Here is a 12,795-nt window from a genome sequence, read left to right as displayed (position 1 = left end):
ACTTGGCACCTTAAATCTGTGGTACTGTGAATAATTTAAATCCTTAAAATCTTCCCTTTTTAAATGTACTATAACTCAACGCAAATTCTTCAGATTTAACTGTCTGTAGATACATGCTTGAGCCAATCCAAACATGTGTATATGTTCCCTACAACCACATTAGATTTAATTTATTTTTCCCATGAGTTAGGTAAAAATATAATTATAATAATAAAAATAATGATCCCTGCAGTGCCTGCACACAAACTAGCCATAAGTTGATCTACAACTTTCACACTAAGCCACGTGTAGCTCATTTGATTCTACTACATGCAAAATCATTAATAAATGATCAGCCATGCTGAGATAATCTTTTAAGATGAGCTGATTTTCCACATTTAGCTAGCAGAATGGTAGTTTAAGTGTGGATAAAGAAGAAGAAAAAAAAACCTTGCAAATCATCTGTTTGTGTGTGTGGACATGCATGGCCCTGTGAGCCTTTCTTACAGTCTGTACTCATGTGATGTTGAATGTATAAGAGAAAACAAAGAAAAAGAAAGTTGATCTGTTCGTGGCAGCTGCTGGCATGTGGCGAGTGGCCAGTAGCTTGTGACTTGGAGGTTGTCAGATAGAGGACTGCTGTTTAAAAGGTTACAGAAACAGCATGATGCTCTGAGCAAATCACAAGATCTGCACTGCATGAAAAAAAAACAAGAAAAAGATACCAAGTGAAATAGCAAAGGATTAGACAATTGTGCAGATACAAAGCAAACAGCGATTATTTAATGGTAGAAGTGTGGTGTTTCTGGATAATGATAGAATGAATAGAATAGAATGCCTTTTATTGTCATTATACACATGTACAACGAGATTAAGCCATCCCCAGTGTCAGTGCAGAGAGAGCAGTATAGAAATAAATAATAAATAAAAGATCTAAGGTATAAAATATTTACAGAAATAAAACAGATGTGCACACTCTAGTTATTTGCAGATATAAGTATGATGTCTATGTCTGAAAAAATAAAATATATTGCACGTTCAAAGTATTATTGCACGGATCATGATATGTTGTACATGTCATGTGACAGAATGTATTGCACATATGTTGTTAGTGTCCAGCGTATTTCAGATTTGAAGTCCTACAGGAGTTCAGGGCAGTTATTGCTTTTGGAAAGAAACTGTTTTTGAGTCTGTTTGTTTTAGTCCTGATGCACCTGTAGCGCCTCCCAGAGGGCAGCAGGGCAAACAGATCAGAGCCAGGGTGGGAGCTGTCATTTATGATGTTTCTGGCTCTGCTGAGGCAGCGGGAGGTGTAAATGTCCGTCAGGGAGGGGAGAGGGCAGCCAATGATCTTCTGTGCTGTCTTTACCACTCTCTGTAGCCTCTCCTTGTCTGCTACAGTGCAGCTGCCGTACCATACTGTGATGCAGTATGTCAGCAGGCTCTCAATGGATGAGCGGTAGAAGGTCAGCAGCAGGTTGGAGTTCAGTTGGTGCCTCCTGAGGACTCTCAGGAAGTGTAGCCGCTGCTGAGCCTTCTTGGTGATTGACGTGATGTTCTCTGACCAGGAGATGTCGGCCGAGATGATGACGCCAAGAAACCTGATGGTGTGGACCCTCTCCACACACTCGCCATTTATGTAGAGGGGGGCTGGGTCTGTGCTGAACCTCCTGAAGTCGATGATGATCTCCCTGGTTTTCTTGGTGTTGAGAGCGAGGTTGTTCTCAGAACACCAAGCAGCCAGCTTCAGGATCTCCTCCCTGTAGGCAGCCTCATCACCCCCGGAGATGAGTCCGACCACTGTAGTGTCGTCAGCGAACTTGACGATGAGGTTGTCATTGTGGGCCGGCCTGCAGTCATGGGTGTAGAGGCAGTACAGGAGGGGGCTCAGCACACAGCCCTGTGGGGAGCCGATGCTCAGCGTGCTGGTGGAGGAGAGGTGGGGACCTAGTCTCACAGTCTGGGGTCGGTCTGTTAGGAAGTCCTTTATCCAGGCACATGTGAGAGGGGGGAGGCCAACAGTGTCCAGTTTTGTGCATAATCTGTCCGGGATTATTGTGTTGAACGCAGAACTGTAATCCACAAAGGCAGTTATGGCAAACCAGAGGTGCATGCAGCCCTTTGATACCACTTTAAAAAAAAAAAAAAAAACATGCTTGCAGCATTCAAATAAGTCTGAGAAGACAGGAACCTGTTTAACTGCTTCCATAAATTGTGCCTCATTATAATAAATAATTTACATTACACGGTTTTACCTAAGAAATATTGCATTAGTATCCATTCATTGCAAACACGTGCTATTATTAACATAATTTATTAAGTATCCCTTCCTGCGTAGCCTATGAAATATCCTGATGAATATATTAAAAGAATGTAAATTATAGGCATGTGCAGTTTTGTCCAATGTCATTTGTCTGCAGAATCAGTTCTACACTTTAGCATTTCATGCTTCTTCCTTTATCCATACATCCTCATTTCTCTTCTTTCACATGATGAAGCACAAGCTCTACTCTCTGTATCAGTGTATATCCTGCACAGGGTAAAACTCTCTCCTAATCATTGTATACAGCACCAAGTCCTGTCAGGCTTTTTGACCTCACTCCTCTTTCCAAGGTGTCAAAACAAGAGCGCTTTGAAAGTATAGCGGCTAAGAGAGAGCCATCTGAGTTCAAGTAGTCTTTACTCTCCAACACTGGCCACTTTAACACTCCTACAGTAAGTAAGATTTCTTAATGGGGAGTGGAAGGAGCTGGGTTGGGGGGAGGGTGCACCCAGGAGCATTAAACCATGCAGACCCCCTTCCTTTGACTCAGATACCTACTGATACAGAAATATCCTCACACACGCTTGTTGAACCCCCCCCCCCCCCCCAGGCCTTAATTATGCTTAAGTATTAACAATGAAGTTCATCACAGTGTCATTGCTTTGTTTCCATACATACAAGTTTTTTTTTACACAACACATGTCTGCTTATATATGGTATATATTAATTGTTGCTGTCTAACAGAAAATGGGCTTTTTGCATTAATCTTTTTTTTTTGTTTGTTTGTTTTTTCATTTGCTTGAAGATTTCATTGTTCAGAGTGCTCCCGCCTTGTTCTCTCTGCCTGTAAAATCACTAATGTCTACGGCGCACAGTAACCCTGCACGATGTTAAGGTTTCTTTTAATCATACATTTGTATATGTTTGCATTTGGGTTTAAGATACTCTTAAGTTCAGTAATGCATTTTTTCACTTTCTATTGCATGAGGATAAGGTAAAGATGTATGCACTACAAGACAAATATAACAATGATAAATTAGGAGTGTAAGCTTTGCAAAAAAAGGCATACCAGTGATCGCTTTGCAAAACAGCAAGCAGATGAGATGGCTGAAGAAATGTTACCAGTGCAGCTATTATGAGGCAATAAGTATTACTAAATCCTTAGACTAGCATCATCAAGAATTTGAATAATTTTAGTGTAAATAAATTACAAAAACTGCTGTTTTATTCTGAATCAGTTTAATCTGGTTTTCTTGCTGAAAGTGCTGCTACAATATATGATAGTTAAGCATTTGATAACCCATTAGCCAGTTAAGAGGTTGTGTCTAGGAATATTCGTGAATCCTTGTCAGACACAGCTCTAAAACACACTGGAACATTGTGTGATTCAGAATAACAACCAATGCGATGTTAAAATCTCTGACCGGGAAAAGGGTTGCTTTACATTCAAGTCTGCTCACGTATAATCTTCACAGCAGCTTGTGTGGAAAAGCACCCTCCAAGAGTTTTGACATTAAAAACATTAAACCTCATTGATTAATTTCTAATCTTCTTTAATGTGACATTTAATTTATTTCTGTTTGAGAAATTGATAGTGAAACATTGGAGACAGGGGCTGACGCTGCTGTCAGAACAAAAGCTCGAACAGCTGCAAGCCTCACTTCTCTGCTTTTCACTTTTGCATCACTGACACATTGAATTCTCTGCAGTTGTTCAGAGGCAACTGTTGCAAATAAACCTGAACTGCATATGCATGACACACCCACAAACACTCTTACAGACACACATGCACATGCATGCATGCACATGCAGCCCCCCCTCCTCAACGACCACCACCCATCTACTCTTTCCCCTTCCTCTTCCTCCGCTCCCTAGTCAAAGCTCACTGTCAACAGCAAAGGATTAGGAGCATTTGACTGGCCTGTTGCCTAGCAACAGCAACCATGGCAACCGATTCATTATAAAGACAGGGATGGGACAGGGAAAATGCATCAGGGAATGGGTTGATGGGTAAATGCACTATAATTATTATGGTGTATTTTCTGTCTAGTGTGAGGAGGTACATTGGAACTGAACTAGTAGTGATGTTTTTTTTTTTATTTTTTCCTGCTTGTGCATCTTGAAGACTGACATTAATAATATGATGATAGGACTTAACAATGGATTGTTATGACATGCCACCTTTTCTTCTTTAAATTATGAGGCTTTTTTTTTACCTTTGTAAATGCGCACAGACTGCAGTGCTGCCATCAATCAATTGTTCTCATAGTAAAACAGGTGCATTAAAACTGATGAATGTCTGATACTTCCCAATGACATCTTTAACACTGAACAAATGTTTCAACCCACAGCAGGCTTTTCTTCCTTTAGCTTTTTCTGCATTGTCTTATCGATTAACTATTCGGCGTAAAACCCAATGAGTCATCTCTGATCTGTAAACTTGAATCATAAGCATTGTTGTGGTAAAAATGTATTTAATTTCTCATGAACTAACCACAATGTCAGTTTCCAGATAAATGTTAACCCCCTGATGTCAGCATTTCCGCTGTTATGAGTTCAATATAACTGATGTAAGAATTGAAATCAAAGCTTTATATAAGGAAATATATGATTCTTGTAAATATTCCATTATTTATCAAATAAGGCAGTGTGCCAGAATGTTACTGCAAATGTAATCAGGATTTCTGAAATTTTCCTTCATTATATTTTTATACATGTGACTTCGGTCATGCCCTCACAGATCCTCCTAACGTCCCAGCTGTTAAATCTAGTTTGTGGTTTGTCCAATCTACTAACAAACCTTTTTCACTCTGGTATTTTTAAAGATTTGCATTCAAGCTATTTTGTCAAAGCTGAATTTAAATGATCATGTTTATGCAATTTCTCCACTGAGGGACTAATAAAGGTTTTCTTAAAGGTTAAAGCTGTGTAGTGTGTGCAAACTGTCAATTTTTTTGGAAACAACCTAAGCAGTTAGAAAACATGTTTTTTTTTTTTCTTTCTTTTTTTTTTGGAAACATGCATATATTGTTAGTCAGCTCAGTCAGCTCAATATTATGCACTGCGCTGTAAATGATTATCATCAAGGTGTTAATTGTCAACAAAGAAGTGCTAATACAAAGTGCCACACCCTGATGATCCTCTAGATTTATAAGCATATGATTCAGCGACCTGCCCTGCATGGTAAGAATTTCTTTTTTTTATTTCTACATAAATTTACAGCTGTAGCTTCATGAAAAACCAACAAGCATTTATTTATATTTTTGTTGATTTCTCTTTGTTATACATTGTTCTGCACTTGCCCATTTTAACCGGATGTGAGGGTATGGTCTGACAGGCCCCCTCAATAGTGAATGTGTTCCATATATTGTGACATTGTTTATAACATTTTTGTTTAAGTTGTGATTTATTTTGGGGAGAAATCACTAAATCTCTCCCTTTGAGCTGGACATGGCTTCATGGTGCACATGAGGGCAGAGTAGAGAGGGATGGGAGTGAATGGGGTTTTGATTAGTTTGTTTTCTTTGAATGTTACTTTTGCTTTTTGCTAGGACAGTTCAACCTATAATTTTTTAAGTGCTGTGTAATGGTGTGACTGGGGGGCAGCTAGGCGAGGCGAGACAAGACAGGTTGGATGACTGACTGATGCTGTTGAAACCAACTGTGGTGATGCCTGCTGTGAACCACCCTGTCACTGGTAAGCAGTTTGGTCTGGTGAGAGAAAACTTTGCTTTATAAGTAAGAGAAGTAAAAGAGCTCTAAAAAAAAAAATGACCGTGGAGATGTTGTCATCTAGCATTAGATCATATTAAAAACATGAGTTCCTACCCCATTTAGGGATTCATATAGCTATTGTTATTAAAGTGGGAACCGCTAAGGAGATAATGACGTTATTTAGTGGTATAATTCAGTGATATATTACAAAGAAAGTTTATTTCCAAATAGCATGTGAAGGCTTATTACTTTGGCTCTGTGCTGATATTTATTGTTCTTTGTACAGAGTCTCAAAGACTCACATGACTTCTTAGCAATGACACGATATTTGCTTTTTTGTGGTCTCACGCAATAGTCACAGTCAATGAACTAACAAGCTAGCTGACCATGAAAGACTGATGTCATAATTTTGTAAATTGCATTAAAGGAATTGGGTATAAGGATGGAGTGAGGAATAAGTGGAGCCACCATCATAATTCAAGTTAAACAAAATCATTCTAAATCCATGATCAACACAAATAGCTCAGCAGTGACATTACAGACAACATGGTAGACAAAAAAAAAAAAATGCATCCACATCTAAAGTGCTCCGAAGACTGAAACAGTTCATGTGATCACAACGGCAGACTATTTGTGGAAGGGCGTCACCTGAATCACATAAACCTCCATGTCACAGTCTGGTCACTGAAAATGGGTATAATTGGCATTAAATCAGTGCAACGTAATTTTCTGTGGCCTATACCATTAACTGGGAAAACCCTGTTTCCTTGTTCAAAGAAATTTATACTAAGCTTTTTGTGTTAAATTCCATAAAACCATATGGAAAGAATTCCTAACAAAAATGATGGAGAGAAACTGAAAACAAACGATAATATGACAGATAGGTTTTCTGCTTTGCTAATTTACACTATATGGCACTTTCTTTGAATAATAAAAGTTGTTTCTTTTAGCACCAGTTAACTCCCATTGCTACATGGCACCTGCAACCTGCTAATTCTCACAGGTACAACCTCACACGTTAGTCTGTGAACTCAATTAACACCATACTGAATTTTCTCATCAGACTTTATTTTTAACCTATACAACTAATTGATTTCATGTTCCAACCTGGCACAGTGGACACCCTGCTTTATCTGGGCAGCCCATAAATTATCAGGCCAGTTCAGTTACAGTCATGACAAAGTTTTCCCAATCAGGCTAATCCTGGAGTTGAATGTAAGATATGAAGGTGAACCTGGAAAATTGAACCATCTTTGGAAGAATTTGTGATCATGCTATTAAAGAAGAGAAAGGTAAAATGAGCCCTCATGGCAGTGACTAGTCAAATGAAAATTCTTTTGTTGATCTTATGTTATCACAAAGGCAGTTAAACAAACAATGACTGCACAACTATTTCAAAACATTCAGATAAGGCAGTGAGTGTGCTACGGATAGGAAATCATTCAGATTCAACAACCATGAGAAGAAGATTGGAAACACCAACCACTGTCTTAATTTAGACAGATTTAAAATAGCTATTGTTGCTTAAGAAAAATACATTTCACCATTTCTTAAGAAAGAAAGAAAAAAAATACCTAGTCCACTAAAACCCCCACCATTAAAAGAACTTTGGATAAGGACCATAAACTCAGATATGGTTTTAAGATTGTTTATTAAACAAAACTAAACCAAATGGATGCATTGTACAAGAACTGCAAGATGTATGAGTTCATTTATTTAGGATGGAGGGACCCTGTATATGCAGGGCAAAGTTGAGTATTTGTCAAGCTAATCTTAATTACACAGAATTAAAAAAAGAAATGAAAAATCATAAAACCACCAAAGCATCATAAAAGCTCTCTGGTGTCACAACAGTCACCTTTTATTTAAACCTGTTTTGCTACTTAAACTCTGTTGACTGAACACAGCAGCATCAGCTGACAACATTATAATTCGATGGTGATCAAACTATAGTTCTATATGTTTACTCTGTGGGAGGAAAACTTTGTTCCGGGTGATTGAATGACAAACCTGTTCCAGCCAAATCAATGTGTGTTGCATCAAGTTTAAAATTATGGCTCCCTTCCCAATCCAGGAGCCACAGCCAGCATTAGCTACCTAGACTGAAAAGATTTTCCAGTATTATCATGTTTGCCATTGTAGTATACAATACTATAATAAAATATACTGTATTCTTTTTTTGAGGCACGATACTCACATTGTTTTCTTCATGTATACAATTTGTACTTTTTTTTTTTTAACCTCTGTTGCTTTTTACACAACGGGGTGGGGGGTCGACAATATTGTTGTTGATGAAAAAGGGGGCTGTCTACTACTTCTGTCTTATCCAGAAAGCATCATGCCAATATTACACTTTACTTTAGGTATACAATTTATTTTCAAACATAGCTGCATGCGCAGTAAATCTAAGCTCGGTTTAGAGCTCAACCTGGCCATTAAATTCAACCATCTTTGTAATACACTAAAGGGATGGTAACTGAGTTATTCACTGCAGGCTGTATGATGCCAGCAATGCTTTAGATTTTGTGGAAAAAAAAACATTCAAGACATTCTGCTGCATCTAACTTTCTCTAAGGAAGATCATCATTATCATAACCACTGTCACAATTCATGAGTTGTCGGCTTTCCTCACACATACGAAAAAATGGGGTTGTAAATATTGAACATGTTCAATATTTCTGATTCTCGGCTACGACCCATTTCCGTGCACATTATCGTGACAAATCAGCTAGTAACACACCTCAGACCAAATGATAATTGTACAGGGAAATCTTATAAGACTCATGATAATCAGGTGTATGCCGTCCTTGGTCGGGAAGTGGCAAAATCAGGACAAATGCAGCCTGAAAATCCTTATGTCTGTACCAGGCCTCAGCTATCCATCTCTTGACTCAGAAGACAGCGCAATACCACCAGAAATCACGGAGGCAGTGGTGAGCAGAAAAGCTGACATGAGGTCAGGGAAAGAAACAAACCAGAGAAGAAGAGGCTCAACAAGGGAAAAAAGCAGAAGAAGAATGAAATCGAGCACAACAACTGTACAAAGCTTTTGAAGAAAGACTATGTGTGTGTTTAGGGAGTGTTGGGCAGTTGAAAACAACTTTCTAGCGGTGCATTAGCACTGCTAAACGGTGTCTGAAAGTGACGTCGGCTCGTGGGAATGAACTCTGAATTTTGCACTGCCCCTAGTGGAAGAATTGACTTCATCATAGCAACCCAAAGATGCATGGATGTATGAGGACAGCGACGTATGACAACATTTGAAATGGTCGCTATTTATGTACATAAGGGAGCATAAATGGGCCTTTACTGGGAAAAAAAGCAAAAAACACATTCAACAGCAGAATCCAAGGAAGTATCCTTTACGAGTTTAAACATCTGATATTAAAAACTATAACAGAAAATGTCAGAGCACATAGTATGTGTTTTACATGACCAGAAGAAGAAAAAAGGTATTATCTCCATGCATATATCTCTGTGACCGCCCCAAGGTTGTTAGTGTTGCAGAAGGGGATCTACATAGAGGAAATGACACAGCACAACCGGCTTGTGCTCTATTTACTTCCCAGAACTATTAAATAATTTGTCCCAGATGTTTCTTGTTTTGTACTGTGGATCTCTATCCAAACTTTGTACACATGCTGAAAAACAATAAAGCCTTTTTATAATTACTTGTGGCTCAGTCATTACAAAGTAGGGCATAAACTTAAACACAAATAATAGGTTACTGGTATCTAATTATTACAGTTGAAATGATCAAATAAAAGCTGAACATAAATTATATACAATATTCTCAATGATTAAACACACAGTGATGAACAAATGTTGATTCTCTTCTCATGACAGATATTAAGACTTAGGAGAATATTTGAGGCCACTGAGTTCATATCTGCTCGGTCCCTCCTCACACTGCTATGAGCGGTTGCTTCATGCACATCTCTATGTGACATGTGTACATAAGTATAAAAGAGTTTTCTTACCGTCTGGTTGTCTTCGTAGAGTTTGAGGTCATAGCCACTTAACTCAACACAGAAAATGATTGCAGTCACGCCCTCGAAACAATGAATCCACTTCTTTCTCTCTGAACGTTGTCCTCCTACATCCACCATCTTGAAGGTGAGCTCCTTGAAGGTGAACTTGTTCTCCACAATGCCTGTGGTCATGTCTCGGGAGCGGAGGATGTCCTCTACAGTAGGGATGTACTCAGGTGCAGAGATGCGATCCAGGTCATTCAGGTAGTAGGCAGTGTTGTCCTCTAAGTGGTATTCATTGGATCGTTGAAAGCACTCCTGAACCCCTGAGTCTGCCCACAGACGTTTCATTACCCCCAGCAACTCTGGAGTGATCTCCCCTTTGCTCTCAGCTGGCCCTGTGAGGGCGAAGAGCTGCACGGCATCATAGGCGCGGTCAGGATTGTGAAAGTCAATCTTAAGAGTGGTGAGGGCACGGATGATGCGAGTCAGAGAGTCAATGGCATTATACAGGATGAGGGGCTTGTACTCTTTGCAGGCCTCCAGGTTGAAGCCTCCACTATGGATGATTTTCATCTGTTTGACAATGGTGCTCTTGCCAGAGTTGCTGGTACCAAGTAACAATAACTTGATCTCACGCCGCTGCCGTTGACTTTCCGAGCGCAGGTGGCGGTCAATCCGCCGTGAGCGCCTCGCTGCTTCCTTTTCCTCCGAGCTCTGACGACATCCCATGGTCCTCCGCCACGTGGTAAGCACAAAGGAACTCGTGCTGCTGTGTGATGGGAAAGCAAATTATAAGGAAGTGGTGAGTGTAAGAAGGCTGATGGAAGAGCCAGAGATGATTTTTTGTGAGTATTGGAGAACGAGGCAGCAAAAATTGCAACAGATCAATTTAACACAAGGCAGGAAAACAACAACACAAAGGAGCGGCTCAGGAGTATTTCATTCCTATTTTTTCAGGGGCAGTCTGTGAGTTCTGTGTGGGCAGAACCCAGACTTGTGGGATGCCCACGCAGTGCCTGGCACTGAGATTGGACTGCCTGCTGAAGCCAGTGGAGCTGGGGTTCATAGCAGGGACTCCCCCTGAGGAAAAGCTCTGGTGGAAGGCTGAGGAAAGTTCAGTGTATGTCAGCAGAGAAAGTGTTTGGGCTTGATGCGTGCGAACAGCAAATCCCATTCACTCTCCTCCCACATGGCTCTTGTGGTATGTTGCCCTTGTTTGGCTTCTGCAACTATCCACCTCAGTTCGATATTTGCCCCGTTTTGCTTGATCCTCGTGATAAAATCTTTTCTGCTTCTTCTCTTGTGATATATCTTCCCAACAACTGAAGGCCTGCCAACACATAAGAGAAAGAAGAGGCATGAAGAACAGTTTTTTCCCTTTTTGCCCTGTCATCAATCTTTTTGTGTTAAAGGAATAGTTTAACATTTTGGAAAATATTCTAAGGGTCAGAGAAAAAAGGCTGAGATCATTTTTTATTTTTGTGTATATGGAAATTAGTTACCCGACTTTGTGTTATAGGCATGAGCGTCTGTGGAGTTATACATTCACAAAACCAAGTCAATTGACATGCTGTCTGAACTTAGCTGATAATACTGGGCTCTTTTCTCATCTGCTAACTGGTGGGTACTTACAGAGTGAATGTCACATTGTTCACCTTCAAAAATAACAGCGAATGGTCGACACAAAGACCTCCTATTTAACATTAAAAAGATGAGAACAGTGGACGAGCTGGTATGCAATTAAGACAAACCATAAATCCCACTTTAATTTAGCAACCTGGTTCTATAATTGAGGGCATGGACAAGCTTGGAGGATATGCATCACAAATAATCACTTTTGCACCTTCATAGATTAAAAGGAGAAGATGTGATGTGTCCGTTAAGCCCAGACATGAGATGCATATCACTAATGGCTTCATCAATCTGTTAAAGCATTCACTCATATAGCCACATGTCACCTTTTCATTAATGTTCCTCATGGCCTCATTAAGACATACTTATTAAAGAGATGGAGAGACGCAATGCACCTGCGGTAATTGTCATTGTTGTGTGGCTACATCAACAGAGGCATAACACGAATATCCGTTAAAGGGTCGCAAACATATTATTTTCCCCTTAGAATTCATGTTAGTGTTCTAAGTGCATAAGAATAGATGGAAAAATGTTGCTTTTTTATACATTTAAAGTCAATGAATGAGTTAATATTATGAAGAACTGTAATTGGCTTCTTACTTTTTATGTTTTTGTAGCAACATTTGTAGAAGCTCAGCTATAAGAAATACAGAAGAAAAAGAAAAAATAAACTCATACGTTGCACTTTGACATTAATCTATCCAATAAGCAATCTGAAAATAGCATTCTACCCTAAATTATGTCAATAACTAGGCCTTAATATAAGATTATGTGGACATTTTTTTCTCTTGATGTTAACATCTTCTTCCTGATGCCATTTGATGTCTTAGATTTAATTTTGTGATTATTTACATGCCCACAGGTCTAAGTTAAAATCTAAAACAACAACAACAAAAAAAAAAACAGTCTAAAATCTGTATCTAAAATCCTACACATCTAATTTACAGTTTTCGTTTTGAGTGAAGTATGTTCACTGTCGCAATGTAGATTTTATTCAAATTAATAGAATAATATATCGTCATAATATTTCCATCAGTCAAGTTTATCTTTGTTGTGAATGTTATCTCTTTTGGCAAATTTCTAAAAAATTTAAATGAGTGTAGGGACGTGGAGAGGGAGTTGTGTAACTATAACTAGACACAAATATTGATTACAATTAATGAACAGTGAAAATCTGTCCAAAGGACCTGACAAATGGAAGATCTTCAGTGCACAATCGCCTGACAGCATCAG

General features: G+C 39.1%; 1 protein-coding gene across 2 annotated transcripts in view; it reads right to left on the bottom strand.

Annotated features, from left to right (window-relative positions):
- The window catches only part of gnaz (guanine nucleotide binding protein (G protein), alpha z polypeptide), a 29,097-nt gene that overhangs the window by 3,036 nt on the left and 13,266 nt on the right, over positions 1-12,795 (bottom strand). The window contains exon 2 of one of the 2 annotated variants that reach the window (XM_041969374.1): positions 9,937-11,260. In XM_041969374.1, coding sequence (XP_041825308.1) covers positions 9,937-10,659 — 723 coding nt within the window. In that variant the 5' untranslated portion in view covers positions 10,660-11,260. The remainder of the gene's footprint in view (positions 1-9,936; positions 11,261-12,795) is intronic. The other variant, XM_041969375.1, reaches the window with a different exon arrangement.

Source organism: Melanotaenia boesemani, chromosome 19, assembly GCF_017639745.1.
Source record: "Melanotaenia boesemani isolate fMelBoe1 chromosome 19, fMelBoe1.pri, whole genome shotgun sequence".
Taxonomy (NCBI): Eukaryota; Metazoa; Chordata; class Actinopteri; order Atheriniformes; family Melanotaeniidae; genus Melanotaenia; species Melanotaenia boesemani.
Note: the sequence above shows the minus strand (reverse complement) of the source record. Positions and strands in the feature narration are given on the sequence as shown.